At 37.4% G+C, this 14,053-nt stretch overlaps 1 protein-coding gene across 1 annotated transcript in view; it reads right to left on the minus strand.

Moving 5' to 3' along the window:
- The window catches only part of LOC132951483 (uncharacterized), a 124,828-nt gene that overhangs the window by 30,068 nt on the left and 80,707 nt on the right, over positions 1–14,053 (minus strand). The window contains exon 4 of the mRNA XM_061023309.1: positions 2,551–3,135. Coding sequence (XP_060879292.1) covers positions 2,551–3,135 — 585 coding nt within the window. The remainder of the gene's footprint in view (positions 1–2,550; positions 3,136–14,053) is intronic.

Here is a 14,053-nt window from a genome sequence, read left to right on the forward strand (position 1 = left end):
TATAAATATATAATATTGAGGAGGTGCCGACGAAACAAAGTCGTTACGCTCGATACTTTACGGTCGCTGCCGTTTACGGGCGATTTTTATTATCGTTATTATTATTGTTATTAAAATTTACAGCTCAATTTACCGTTTTTATTGTCCCGCGGCCACCGCGCAAAGTTGACACGAGGTCCGCCCGCGTTTTACGAACATAATTTATTCTCCTCCGCGCGGCGTATTATATATTATGACGTATTATATTATTATACGATCACAGGCGGCGGTGACGAAGTCGACATGGCGTTCGAACAATAATAATCTTATCATAATGTATCATGTTTCAAACGATTTTCCTGTTCGCGTGAAAAACGCTGGAGCGGCTTTTATTCCCCGGCACAGTCCTTTGATTTCGTACCGGCCACTGTTGTAGCGGTGCAGACGTTGGACTTTTATATTATGTCATCCGTCGGATCACTCGTAATATAATGATGATGTCATCAATTATTAAAACATACTATCCTCGGAGGTTTAAACGCGATACGAAACATATGATTGTTTTTATGCGGGGGCTTAGACGGGTTCCCGTTGCCTCCCCCCCCCCACTTTAATTGCCTTATATGAATTAAAAGTTATTCACATGAACGGTATTGTCTGCATATTCATAATGTTAACTTTGAAATAATAGGTTTAGAAAATCATTTTTTATTAATTTATTTAGTGTACCTACATTATTTTAGTAAAACCATAGTTAATTATTTATTGTGAATATCTATAAAATAATCCTTATAATTTTTCAAATTTACAAAATATCAGATATTTTAAACAAATTGCTTGAATCATTATTTTACAACCTTCAAACTATGAATATAAAAAACAAATAATTACCTAGCAAGTAGCAAGTAGCAATAATCAAAAATGTAGAGTCACACAATTTTTGAAATGTCAGGACGATGTCTAGTACCTATACTGGCTATAATAATTGATAAATGAAAACAGATCAAACAGATAAAATTTTTTGTACCTTATGGTTATGAATGTTATGATATACATTACGATATTTATTATTTTTACTAGCCCCAGGTAGTGGTATTCCTCACTTTAGGAGGCGGTTCACTATATAATACAATATTATAGATATGGTTGTATAATTAATGTATTGTTTATTACTGTCACACCTTAATTGATAGCTTTCGGCGAGGCTGCCGTGGCCGGGCCCTGTGCACTAAGATACTGTTATATTGTCGTTCGCGGAGACGATTTCGTCGTTAGGATTTGAGAACAAAAAACGACGGGTTTGATGTACACTGATTATTGTTTCGTCGTTATAACGAGCTGCGTGCCAAACAAAACAAAAAAAAAAACACCTCCGCGCTCGTATACTATATACAATCGTAATTTTCTGGTTCGTTAAAACGCGTATCTATTATTATTATATTATTATTATTATTATCATCATAACGGAACGCACAATGAGATGACAAAAATATTTTAGTGTAATACACTCGCGCACATAGGTACGTATACATAAGTACGCATATATGTAAGTACCTACGACGGTGAATATAATATACAATATAGTTAGGTTTTTATGTCTCAAGCATAGAGTGGAAAATAATAACGAAAATAACGACCAAATTTTAGACCGTATATAGCCCGTAGGTATATATACTCGTCAAAGAAAAAAAAATGTCAAACGAATGAATCCGCGCGGGAAATCGATCGCAAACACGTCGTACGGATGGTCGTCATGAAGGGCAGGCAAGTGGTCGCGGGTTTATTTGGTTTTGGTTTTTTATTGTTATTATTATTATTCGTCTTATACGGCAAGCGTGTGCGTGTGCGAGAGCGAAACGACAGCGGAGAACCCTCTCGGGGCCGCGCAACGTGCCCCGCGTAACAAATATTCATATTTTCCTTTATGACAGACATATGTATATGACGATGTATATAGGTTTATCATCGCTTGTACATGGCACATTTTATATATTGTATAATATACGACGAGCAACCACGCGTGGAGTAAGTCATCATCAATCCGAGAGAGAAATTCTGGACTATATACACCGTCGTCATCGTCGCGTGGATCTCTCACTCATCTCATCAATCCACGTCCTTTTCGCGACGTTAGGTAAGCTCTATATAATATATACTACTAAATTATGCAAAGCACAGACCGCTACACAGCGAAGGGTAATTTTTGGCTTATTTTCTTTTTTTCGTCCCAACTGACACCATATATGTATATGTTATATATACCCGTAGATAGACGGTTTTTGATAAATCGTAAATATTTCCATATATATACGCGCCGCGCTCTCTCGATTTGTTACTCGAGGCGTACACCGAATACCGAATGTTATAAAGATTCTCGGTCGTCAACAAGTGCGAAAAATAAAAAAAAATACCCCTAAGCCATCACGAATGTTTCGGAAAATGTCCACCTACGCAGATCGAATCGTCTGCGGAATTCCCAAACCAAAAATCGAAGAGCACGCGTAAAACTCGAATATATAAATATTATAGATATATATATAGTGAAAGATGACCATGATGAATTCTACTCACCATGAGGCGGAGAGACTCTTCCTGGGGCGCCGACCTGGCAGCCAATGGTAACCGAATACCGAGAATCTGGTCACGGCCGAGGCTCCTGATGATGATGTCGGCGTCGCGGAGGTCGTGCAAAACGGCGGCAGCCGTCGGGGATGACAGTGTGGGTGGTGGGGTGGCTGCGAGCTCCAGCTGTGGCGAGGCGGCGGACGCCGCAGCCCTAGCGGCTACGGATTCAACAGGAACCCGTAGGACAGACGTGGCGGTGACCGGGGCCGGGCTGAAGATGGTCACCAGACCCTCTGCCGAGACTGCGAGAACGCGGACCGTCCACGGTGCCGTCGTTTTGGGCAGGCGCGCCTTGTAGCCAGGCGTTTGGCCCAGTTGGGACCACGTGCGCCTAGTTCCCGGGTCTCGGCGTCGCATGATCACGTACACGAGACGTTGCGCGGACGGCGAGAGCAGGTCGGCCGGCCGCGGCCAACGTAGCGTGCCCGAATCGATGGTCAGCGCCCGTTCGCCTCGGGCCTCCACCACGGGGCTGGGTTGTGACCCTCCGTGCCAGTCATGAAACGAACAGGCTTCTTGGCAACCCACATCCTGTAGAAACGCAAAAACGACAACGTTAAATAACATGTAATATACGCAGTGGATATGATAATACCAAGTTGACAATTTTCCATAATTCACTTTTTTAAGTATATTATATATATATATATTTAATATATAATGATATAATTTAGAAATTTTGAAATAAGCATTGGTTTTTTTTATGACATTACGTTATTTATGCACTTTTATAGTTTTATGCTTCGTAATCAATTACTATGGAAAATATTTTGTTAATCAGAAAATGGTATAGCATAGGAATTATAGTAAATTAAATTTGCTATAAATAATGCCATGTACCCACGTTTTAAGGGATGTTTAAACTATAAATCTCTCCTCAAGCGCCAACAAATTACTATTCAAACCATCATAATCCTTAAGAAAAACTCGCGGTACCCTTTTAAACTCTCCCTCCTCAACCGATAAACTTAACCCATCGTATAACTCTGTAGCTTCCAACAATATCAAAGTACCTAAATAATAAATAATTCTAATTATGACACATCGACATTTCCTACTTGTCTTCTTAGTTCTTACTACTGATTACCGAATATTACATAATAAACACATAATCCTACAGCTAGTGTATACAATAATATAACTCTATTTCAGCACTTTTAATCATCAACGCGTCATTAGAATATATTTTGTTAAATGGTAATTATTCTACATCTACATCTATATCTTAAAATTTAAATAGTCTTCGATGTTATAATAATTATATTATATTAATAATAAGTAATAATAAACCCAAGCCTATAATAGTGACACTAATGAGAATGGGTAGCTCCTTGCTCACGTTACACATAATATCCACAGCTGAAGGGTTGCTATGATGATATACATAATACATCATCATATGTATTATACTATTGTTGTGCTGATTTGTATACAGTTAGAGTAGTTCAAAGTAAGAAAAATATATATTGTATACCAATAACTTCAAACGATTGTATAACGAGATATTAATCCGAAAACTATGGTTATTCGAACAAAACAAGTTTTAGAACTTTAAGAGCAGGAGGTACGAGTTTGACCTAACCAATCGACAAACAATTTTGTATACACTTTTTTTTTACATCTTGAAAACGCACTTAAAGGGGAAAAGTCTGAAAAATCATCTATATACGACTAAGGTCCACCCTTGTATACCTAAATCAATGACTTTACTTGTTCGTACTCCACGAGAATTAATGATATAAAATTATAAACTCCTATAACATAACATCGTAATTTTTTATGTTGGGCGATCAAGCTTATATTACAAAAATGTTCTTTATATTATTTTTTCAATCATTCGGTGGACCAGTGATTATTTCTGAAAACGTCGGGTTCGTTTCAATCGATAATAAAATAATAAACTATACGCTTACCTATATTATAAAATGACGGTCAGGTAACTGCGGTTATAATATGGGTATTAATATGAAAGAGTTTTACATAATACTATATACCATTCCATATTATATTATAATGAATGTTTAAAAAAAAATCAAATTAAACACATCGTTTATATTATATTTTCAGAAATAATCGCAGGTCACCGTATTATATATAGAGTAGTTATATAGACGGAATAAAGCGTGGATCACTCCGCATATATATTATATAATATAATACCTCGCGGCTTATAGACGACAATTTCAAAACCGTTACCATTAAAAGAGACGATTATTATTATGTTTATACCTATACAGAAAATGCCTTTTGTAAATATTTCCCACCGGTGTGTTTGTTCGAGGGATATTCGTCCATCGTCGTACCCGTCGTTATATTAATTTAGAAACACGTATTTTCTCGTTCGGATATATTTTATAAATGTATATTAAAGGAAAAATAACCGTTTGCCCGGCCGAGTAGGTATACCTGGTACGAGACCGCCGAACGGTTATTAAAGTATTATAATCGATTGGACCGGAACGTCCGCATCACGGTTATGACGCGCAATAACCGCTCGCCTCGAGGACACGAAACGCGACGACATTTTTACGGATTATCGCGAATATATTAATCTAATATGATTAATACCATACGTGTATACGTATAATATAATACGCATATAAATATAATGCGTCGCGAAATCGACCACCGTCACCAGCTATATACATACTGCTCGTTTCCGACAAAATTTTTAACGAGCCGTCGGCAACAAAATTGGAAACCCACAGCCGTCTCGATGTCGTCCGCACGCGCATATCACAACTGCTACAACGGTAGTCTCGAATCGCCACTGCCCGACTCGAAAATAATAATAATAATAATAATAATACAATAAATTAAATGCGAGCGTGCACTATTATTATGTATAGGAACATACGACCGTATAATACCTATATAATACACGCGTGTCATAGTGCAGCTTATACTGCGCACGTATAATATTGTCTGTGAAAAACGTACCGCGCGAAATTTACGACCCTGTTTCAAAATATTGTGCGGGTTGTCTTGTTTTTTTACATTTCACATATATTTTTTTAACGAGAATAAATTGTCGTCGAACAATATAATATTATTCAGCGCGAGTGTATCCTATATTATTATCATCAAATCATAGGAGGAGGAGGAGGAGGAAGAGGTATAGGTATTATAATAATAATAATAATAACAATAACAATAATAATATATATTATAATAGTAATCCGGGGGATTATCGAAATGGTCACGAGGCGCGTTGATACGTTATACATAATGGCACGCGATCCGTGCGGGATTTTCGGCACTCAGCTGACAATTTTTTTTTTAGTGAAAAATCACACGCTCGCACGCACCAGATATAGGACGAAAAATATTAATCCTATTCGAGAGAATATAATACGTCGCTTATAAATATTGTTATATTGTACACAGGTGGAAACTATACACCACGCAGGATCAAGCGCGCCGAGGCGTTTGGCGTGTGCGATTTTCGGAGAGAAAAAAATATTACTATATTATACCCATTGATTGAATAATATACGCATGGTAAGTATGAATATATTATTAATTATTATTACGAATAATGATATATAATAATGAGTACCCTGCAACAACAACGAAGACAACAACGACTACGACCAAGACGTCTGGCGCGCAAAAGGCGGAAAAAAAATGCAGTTACCTGTGTATATACCTACGTATAATTTTCTATTAATATTTATGAAAGGAAAAATAAGCCGGAGCTAATTATCGGAAGAACTCGTTTTACCGACGAACCACGTTCACTGCAGCGTACCTATACAGACTGTATATATGTTTTTATGCTCCGGGACTTTTATGGTAAAGTAAAAAAAAATGTATAATAATAATAATAATAATAATAATAATAACGATAATGAAACCGGTGTGCCTCCGTCAATACGGGCAGCAGCAGCCGATATTTTATTATTATTATTATTATTATTCTTTTCAAAATATTATTATATTAAAAACATCGATAATTACGTACGTTTTTCTATACGGATAATATAATATTATATGTTTCTAATCAACTAGGTCTAATTTTAATAATCGCCAATCGTTGGCCGGGTTCATCGGTCTCGTAAATCTTTGTCGCGGTTAGGCTTTCTCGAAGATGAGACAAAACTACTCCCGTGCGGCCGCGGCGGCTCTGTGTAAATACAATAATATAACGGAAAACAAAAACACTTTTGTGTAAATCTCCGGTGGCAAATCGCATTATTGCTGGGGCGTTGAGGTTTTTTCGCTACTCCGCCATAATACCTATGTGTATAGGCAGCACTTTGCGGTATTATGTCGAGGTATTGTATCGCAGGAAAAGTAGGTACCCACCACCTTTATCTATATACATAAAATATAGCGAAAGATATATCCGACCGGAAACGACGTGCGTTCAACGGAATCCTCGACGAGGATTATTTTCACGTCTCGTCATAATTCGGCCGTGATCATTATGCTATAATAATATCGTCCCATATAAGCACCATATAGTATTATTATTATTGCTATATGGGCGAATGCGACGTGTTTAGCGTGTCTTAATACATAATAATATATTGTATTATATATTGTTCCTGCGATCTGATACACGTGTGGTGCAGCAGCGGCGACGGACGATTCGTCGCTCGTCGTTTGATGATGATAATAATAAAAAAAACTCAATCGAAAACCGACTAAATCGGCAAATTCGATGACAACAGCAGCAACGAAACGACATGTGCCAGCATTGGTTGCAGCGTCCACAAAAATAATTACGCGGTCGAAAGAATGCTCGTGTGTGGTGTGCGCGATCGCGCGGCTGTATCAAAGTAAAATTTATGCCGACGCCCGTCATAAGCCACGTGTTTATTTATCTTATAATATTATAATATATTGTTATTTTTTTTTACATAACACACAACACTATACATGTGTATTGCACTATCTCGTATAGTATATTATAGTCTTGTGCGCAATTCTAAAAATGCAAACGTTCTGCAACCGTTCCCCGACGACAGTGGGCGAAACACTATAGAATGAATAAAGAAAACAGCGACGCACACACAATCCGTATATCATACGTTTTTATTTTTTTCGAGTCGTATGAAAAAAAAAGCAGCAAAAAACATTACAGGGGGTTTAGTTCACGCACAATAAAAACGAACGTCATAACTTTGGCGATGCGCTCCACCCGCGAACAATACGAGTTCCTATGTGTACTTATATATTACATTATGTATAAGTATATAATATTTGTTCGTGATGAGTGTGTACGCTGTGTGTCTCATCTTACCACCGTATGATAACGCGCCGGTATGTATAGAGGCATGTACAATAATATGTAATAACAATAACGAAATAATAATAACAATAATGGTGGATTTCGGCCGCGGCGTCGTATTCGTCTCGGCGACCCGACAGGCCGTTCGCGTCTGCAGTTCAGCAGCGTATGTAGCTGGGGTACCCTATACTGTATATACATTATTATACTCAGTCCCCCTTGAAATGTCTTTTATCTATTTGGATTATCGGTGACCCGTACGCCTGCGTAAACATGCGATCGCATATCGTACGGAGGATAAGCGCAAAAAAAAACTGAAAAACAGGTATAGGTACGTCGTCGCAGTTTGCAGCAGACAATAATGTAACAATATTATTATTATTATTATCATTATTATTGCTATCGTTGTCATCGTAGCCTGTGTGTGCATAAGAGACGTTATAACAATGACACACACACACACACACACACACACACACACACACACACACACCACACGAGACTCACTCGCCGTCTGCGCCGACGACGATGACATGACACAAGGAATATCAAACACACGCGAGCACGCTGTATATACGCTGACAGTATGTATACGTATTCAATACGTCAATCAACGGTGGCAGACAATAAAATACACGACTACGTGTATTATAGTACCCATAAGAGTATATTATTCGAAACGATATACAAACACGCACACACGCCGCGAGACATAAATAATATTATACTCCGATCGGACCTCGTCAGCGGGTGTCAAAGCGCGTAGGTGTATTATATATATACATAATATACACATAAAGTAGGTATTGTGTATATATAATAATAATATTATGTACACTTGTACAGCGCGTACATATATTATCATACGCGACATCTATGTTATAAGAGACACAAAACTGTCGCAAGTCCTGCAGGAGGTTTTTTTTCATTTTTTTTTTTTTATCGATCTGTTTCGCTCCGAAAATCAGAGACGACGATCGTATATTTTATCATCGAGTGTCGAGGAGTTGCTCGGTCGTCGGAGCATCGCCTTTTTTACGCACATAATACACATATATATATTATAATATTATGTACACTTTGTCGACGTATATACAGTACCTATGTATATATAGTCGTTCCAGTGGCACGCGCGCCCAGGAAACCGTTTTTATTGTTATTATTATTATTGTACGCGTAATAATATTGATATTGTTTATTTCGCTCAGAGTCGGTGTCACACACGCGAAAAAAAGGACGGGGCGAGTACGTCGATATAATATAATGTACACGGCGACGGCGGCGGTGAGAGGGTTTGCTAAACAAAAAAAACCATGAGAATATCGATTGGCCAAAGACTGCGAAAACCCGTAACGGCACGCATTCGGGACTCGGCGGCGATGAAAAACAATAATGATAATGAAAACTGTATAATTTTATAGGTATCTGCACTGTTATATATAACTACACGACTTTGTGGTGACATGGAATTTACGTCATTTACTGTCGCTGCGGAATTCGTTTTTCGCCGTGACGACCACCGCCGTCGCTGCCGCAGTATCTTTTGTTTGTGTATTTAAATATAATATGAGCGTAGATAGAGAGAGAGAGAGAGACAGAGACAGAGGCGGAGTGCGGGAGAGAGCACTCGTCGACCAACTTTTTAATGAAAATAAAACCCCGTCACATTATATAGGTATATGCTGTGTATATACCTACTCGCGGCTACCGTACTTTTGGGACCGCGCAGTTACCACCCGTCCGCGTCCGACCACCGGCAGTCGATTAATATTCGGAAACCGGGAAATTTAATATAAAAAACCCAGGCCCGTCGCCGGTTCTCGCAGTCGTATTGAAAACGCGCGATTTGAACAATATATAACTACTAACCGATCGAAACAAATACACCACGTACCTTTGAGGTAGCTATATATATATATATATATATAGGTACGTTTCACATTCAAAAATCAAACAGACTCTCATGCGCTGGTCTCGAGTGAAAAAAAATGAAATGAAATAAAGTGTATACGTAAACACAATAATATTTAGTTGGAATATTACATAGGTATATAGGTAAAAATGTAAAATACGACCCTGTTGAAAATCGATATACGCGACGATGACAATAGTATTATATTATACAGTATAGGCGTGTCATGTATAGGTAATTAATATATTGAAAGCCCGGTTGTCGATGAACTCTGCATTATTTGTTTTTAAACGTCTTAGATGCAAAATGTTAGGTAAAAAATTAATGAAAATGTGTTTTAGTACATCATAGAAATATAGATAAATAACAATACATTTTTGTTTTGCGTTTATTGACATTTCCTTTAGTCTTCTAAGAGCTTTATTGACATATTATTGTATAATTTATAGTATTTTTATTTTATTTTTAATAATTTTCGACTCATTGGATGAATGTTTTAGAGATTAAAATCAGTCTTTATTAACTAGAATCTCTACGGAGTTGAATTAAATTGTTTTAAATTCATAAATCATAATATTCATTAGATTTTTTTTTTTTTTTTGTGAACAGTTTAAATTAACATTAAAGTCGTTTTAATTTTATACGTTCGTCGTTTCGTTTTAACCAAATATAAAACAGTAATTTTTTACCAAGTCTGTAGCCATTTTAATGTTTTAAATCAGTATTTAAAGTTTAGTCGAGCAGAATGGTATAGACCAATATTTTCTGGTGTGCCCTTGTGCTACTTAGCCCGCTTATCTAAACTTTGAATACTTATATAAGTTAAATAACAATAATTAAAAACTCGTTCAAAGTTCAATTTGTTTAATACATTAAAATTCTCAGAAAAAATAATATTCAGTTTTGGAAATTAAAATTGTACGATTCCATTCAATAATGTGAAAACTTAAAAAGTATAATAGTACTGATATAATTTTTTTTTTTAATTACATTTTTTTTTTAATGTTTGTTTTGTAAAGACTTCAAATCGTGTAAAAAAAATGTCATAAACTGTTATTACTTTTCCAAGAAAACGAATGTATACACCAAAACCAACAGCATGAGTCTTGAACGCGTATATATCGATCCTCGCGGACACCGCATTAAGACCGCAAAGTCCCGCTGCACGTGTGCACGGAGTTTTGCAGCCGCTGCGGCGGAATAACATAATAATAATAATATCATCGTGTGCCGTTTGTTGAGAACTATATATATACTTCGACCACACGGCAAAAAAAACGGCGCATAAGACATGATAATATTATTATATATTATAATACGCTCGGCGCTCGCGCTAACGTGCAGTTCTGTTATACGCGTATATAATACCTATAATATGCAACGGTAGTGCAATGTTAAATCAATTTTGAAATATCAAGACGACGTGTTGTGCCGAGACATAATCTAATTTTGAAAAAAAAAAAAATTGTTTTCATCTCGGCCCTCGGGTGTACGAAAACAGTCTGTGCAGAGCCCGCCGAAGCTCTGATTTGATATTTGATATTATAATATCACGAGAGTTGAACGCGTTCACGCGCGCACTGCAGTCGGTTGCCCGCGGCCGACTGTTATTATAAGCTCAATTATTTCGAGTGAATTCATCAGCGCACTCGTTTATTATTATTATTTATTATTATCATTATTATAACGACGACGATTTATGTATACATCGTGCGTACACCGTGGATGGGACGATGGCTCGGGGATGCTGGGGCACAGCACGTGTAATAATAATAATAATAATAATATTATAATATACATGTCGTTATCGCGAATCGGTGCGGTGAAAGACGAGGAGAAAATATAAACAGTAGCCAAGAGTACTTTTTATTATTATCATCGTTATTAGTGTTTTTATTTTACACCCCGAGGCCAGGTATCGTGCACACACACACACACACGTATATACATTAACGTGCACATACGTCTGCATCCGCGACAAAGAGCAGACACTGCACATATTATTATTTCATATAATACAATACATATATAGATATTATATAGATGGGTAGGCACTATAAGCAGTGCATATAAAGGTACTCGGCGACCAGATTGAAATTACCGCCGAGACGATTGCTTTAATTTGAGAGTTTAAAAGGGAAAAAAATAAATCCGTACAGAAGAAGTACAAAAAAAAAAAAAATAGAATTATGAATTATTCATCGAGGTCGTCGTGAAAGTCTCCCGGCACTGTTATAATATTCAGCCGGGGATTTTTTTCCGTTTTATATATACATGTGTGTGCGCGTACCGCGGTCGGCTGTCTCGCGGCTCCCTCCTCGCTCGTCTCTTGGTCACCACGGCCGGGAGTTCTTTATTCAAATTTCATTCAATTGTTGCACACTGGTGTGTCATTACAGATTTATATATAAAAAGAGATGAGAGAGAGAGAGAGAGAGAGAGAGAGAGAGAAAAAATTAAAACCCACCGGAACATCTTTAGAGCTTTTTATTACTACTACTGCAGCAGGGCACGCTTTAAAAGGATTAACGAGCACAACCGTTATATACCCTTTGTCGGGATTTAAAAAAAGAACAAAACGAGATTTAATCACATCACCACGGCGACAACGATTCAGAAAGATTTGGAAACGTTTATGTACATATATATATAAATTATATTAAAAATCCTAAACGCATACTTTGCAGGCCGTGGACTACGAAGTTACCATAAAGGCATAATATGGTAATAGAATTTTTATATTATTACTGGCGTCTTGTAACCACCACAAAGATACAGTTTTTAAAATATGTAATCATTTATTTTAATGTGCATATTGCACCCACAAATAAAATACCTAGTAACATTGTGTAAAATATTATATAGTGACCGCTTCTTGCAGCGTGCGACAGGACGACGAAATTCTCCGGATTAATAATAGCCGATGAGCGATTTAATGTTTTATTTTTTCAGTCCTCATTGTGAACAATGATAACAATTTTTTTTCCAAGTCCGAGACCGGATTCGGCGACGGTTGTATCTAGGAATGTTTAAGTATATATACCTACAGGTATATTATAGAAATAGTGGTTTACGAGTTGTACGAAGCGGAATTCAAGTAATCGTCTAGAATTAGCTGGCAGCAGTGCTGCCGACGACGGCGCATCAACAGCAACTGTACCTGTTACATATATTATTATAAATTATTTTATACGTGACTGTAAATGTAGCCAAACCTATTGGGGAATTCGATTATTTTTTTTTTTTTTTTGAATTTTTATCGTCTCTAGGAAATTTGCAAACCGACGACGACCACTATTATAGGAATCCACACTGTGCTGCAGTATAATAGTATACTACCAGATACGACCTATATAATAATACGCATACACAATGGACTGGAAGGTGCCGGACGTTTTTATAACGATGACCATCATCATCATCCGTTTGGTTCGACCTGCTGCTGTGTATACCGCAGTCAGCTATATTATCCGATCTCCGAACACGGCGCGCACGTATCACATCTCACAAGCCGGAGTACCTATAGATTATATTTTAGAAATCTAAGGCGTTTGTGGCGTGCCATACTAAATCAACGGTTTTAAACGACAAAGGCGTATAATAATAATATATACTGCAATATTATATGGGTGTCACGTGTCTATTATATAGGTAAGGTATTATTATACAAGAAACCGTGCGTCCTCAAACGCTAAAACCGCACCGAATGGCCGTCCATAAATATGTTATTTATATTATCATAACGTGCGGCGTTTGAGGGGGTCGAGAGCGAGCGCGAGCCACTCGTGTGTGGTTTTTACGCAACGATTTCGGTCACGCGACGAAACCCGATTTCGAGTGAAATCGTATTGTATTAGGCATTTATACCACCCAGCGAGAGGGTGTAAGGGTATTTTCACCGCATTCGAGGCCGTCTTACGAGTCCTATATGCGTACACTATAACAATATTATGTGCCCCATCGTTGTCCACCGTGACCGCACGCGTGTGATGCGCCCGACGCCGCCGCTATATATAAGGAGTTATATTGCGGCGCGTCTTCGCCGGGGGTGGTATGGTTCTTCGTATTTATAGGACCGAAAACCTTCGAGCGGATTATTTGCGAGCTGTTCTTTTATCGCATTATCGTAGCCGAAAAATCTCGTGGGAACGAGACGGGCGTGTTATAAGACGTACCTATAAATATAATATATTATATTATGTATGTATAATATTATTATGTATATATAAAGGCGTTTCTCACTCCTACTGCACAAATAGCGTAAATTCGCGTATCGAACGATATTATTATATATTATATTA

Source organism: Metopolophium dirhodum, chromosome 8 (genome assembly GCF_019925205.1).
Source record: "Metopolophium dirhodum isolate CAU chromosome 8, ASM1992520v1, whole genome shotgun sequence".
NCBI classification, from domain to species: Eukaryota; Metazoa; Arthropoda; class Insecta; order Hemiptera; family Aphididae; genus Metopolophium; species Metopolophium dirhodum.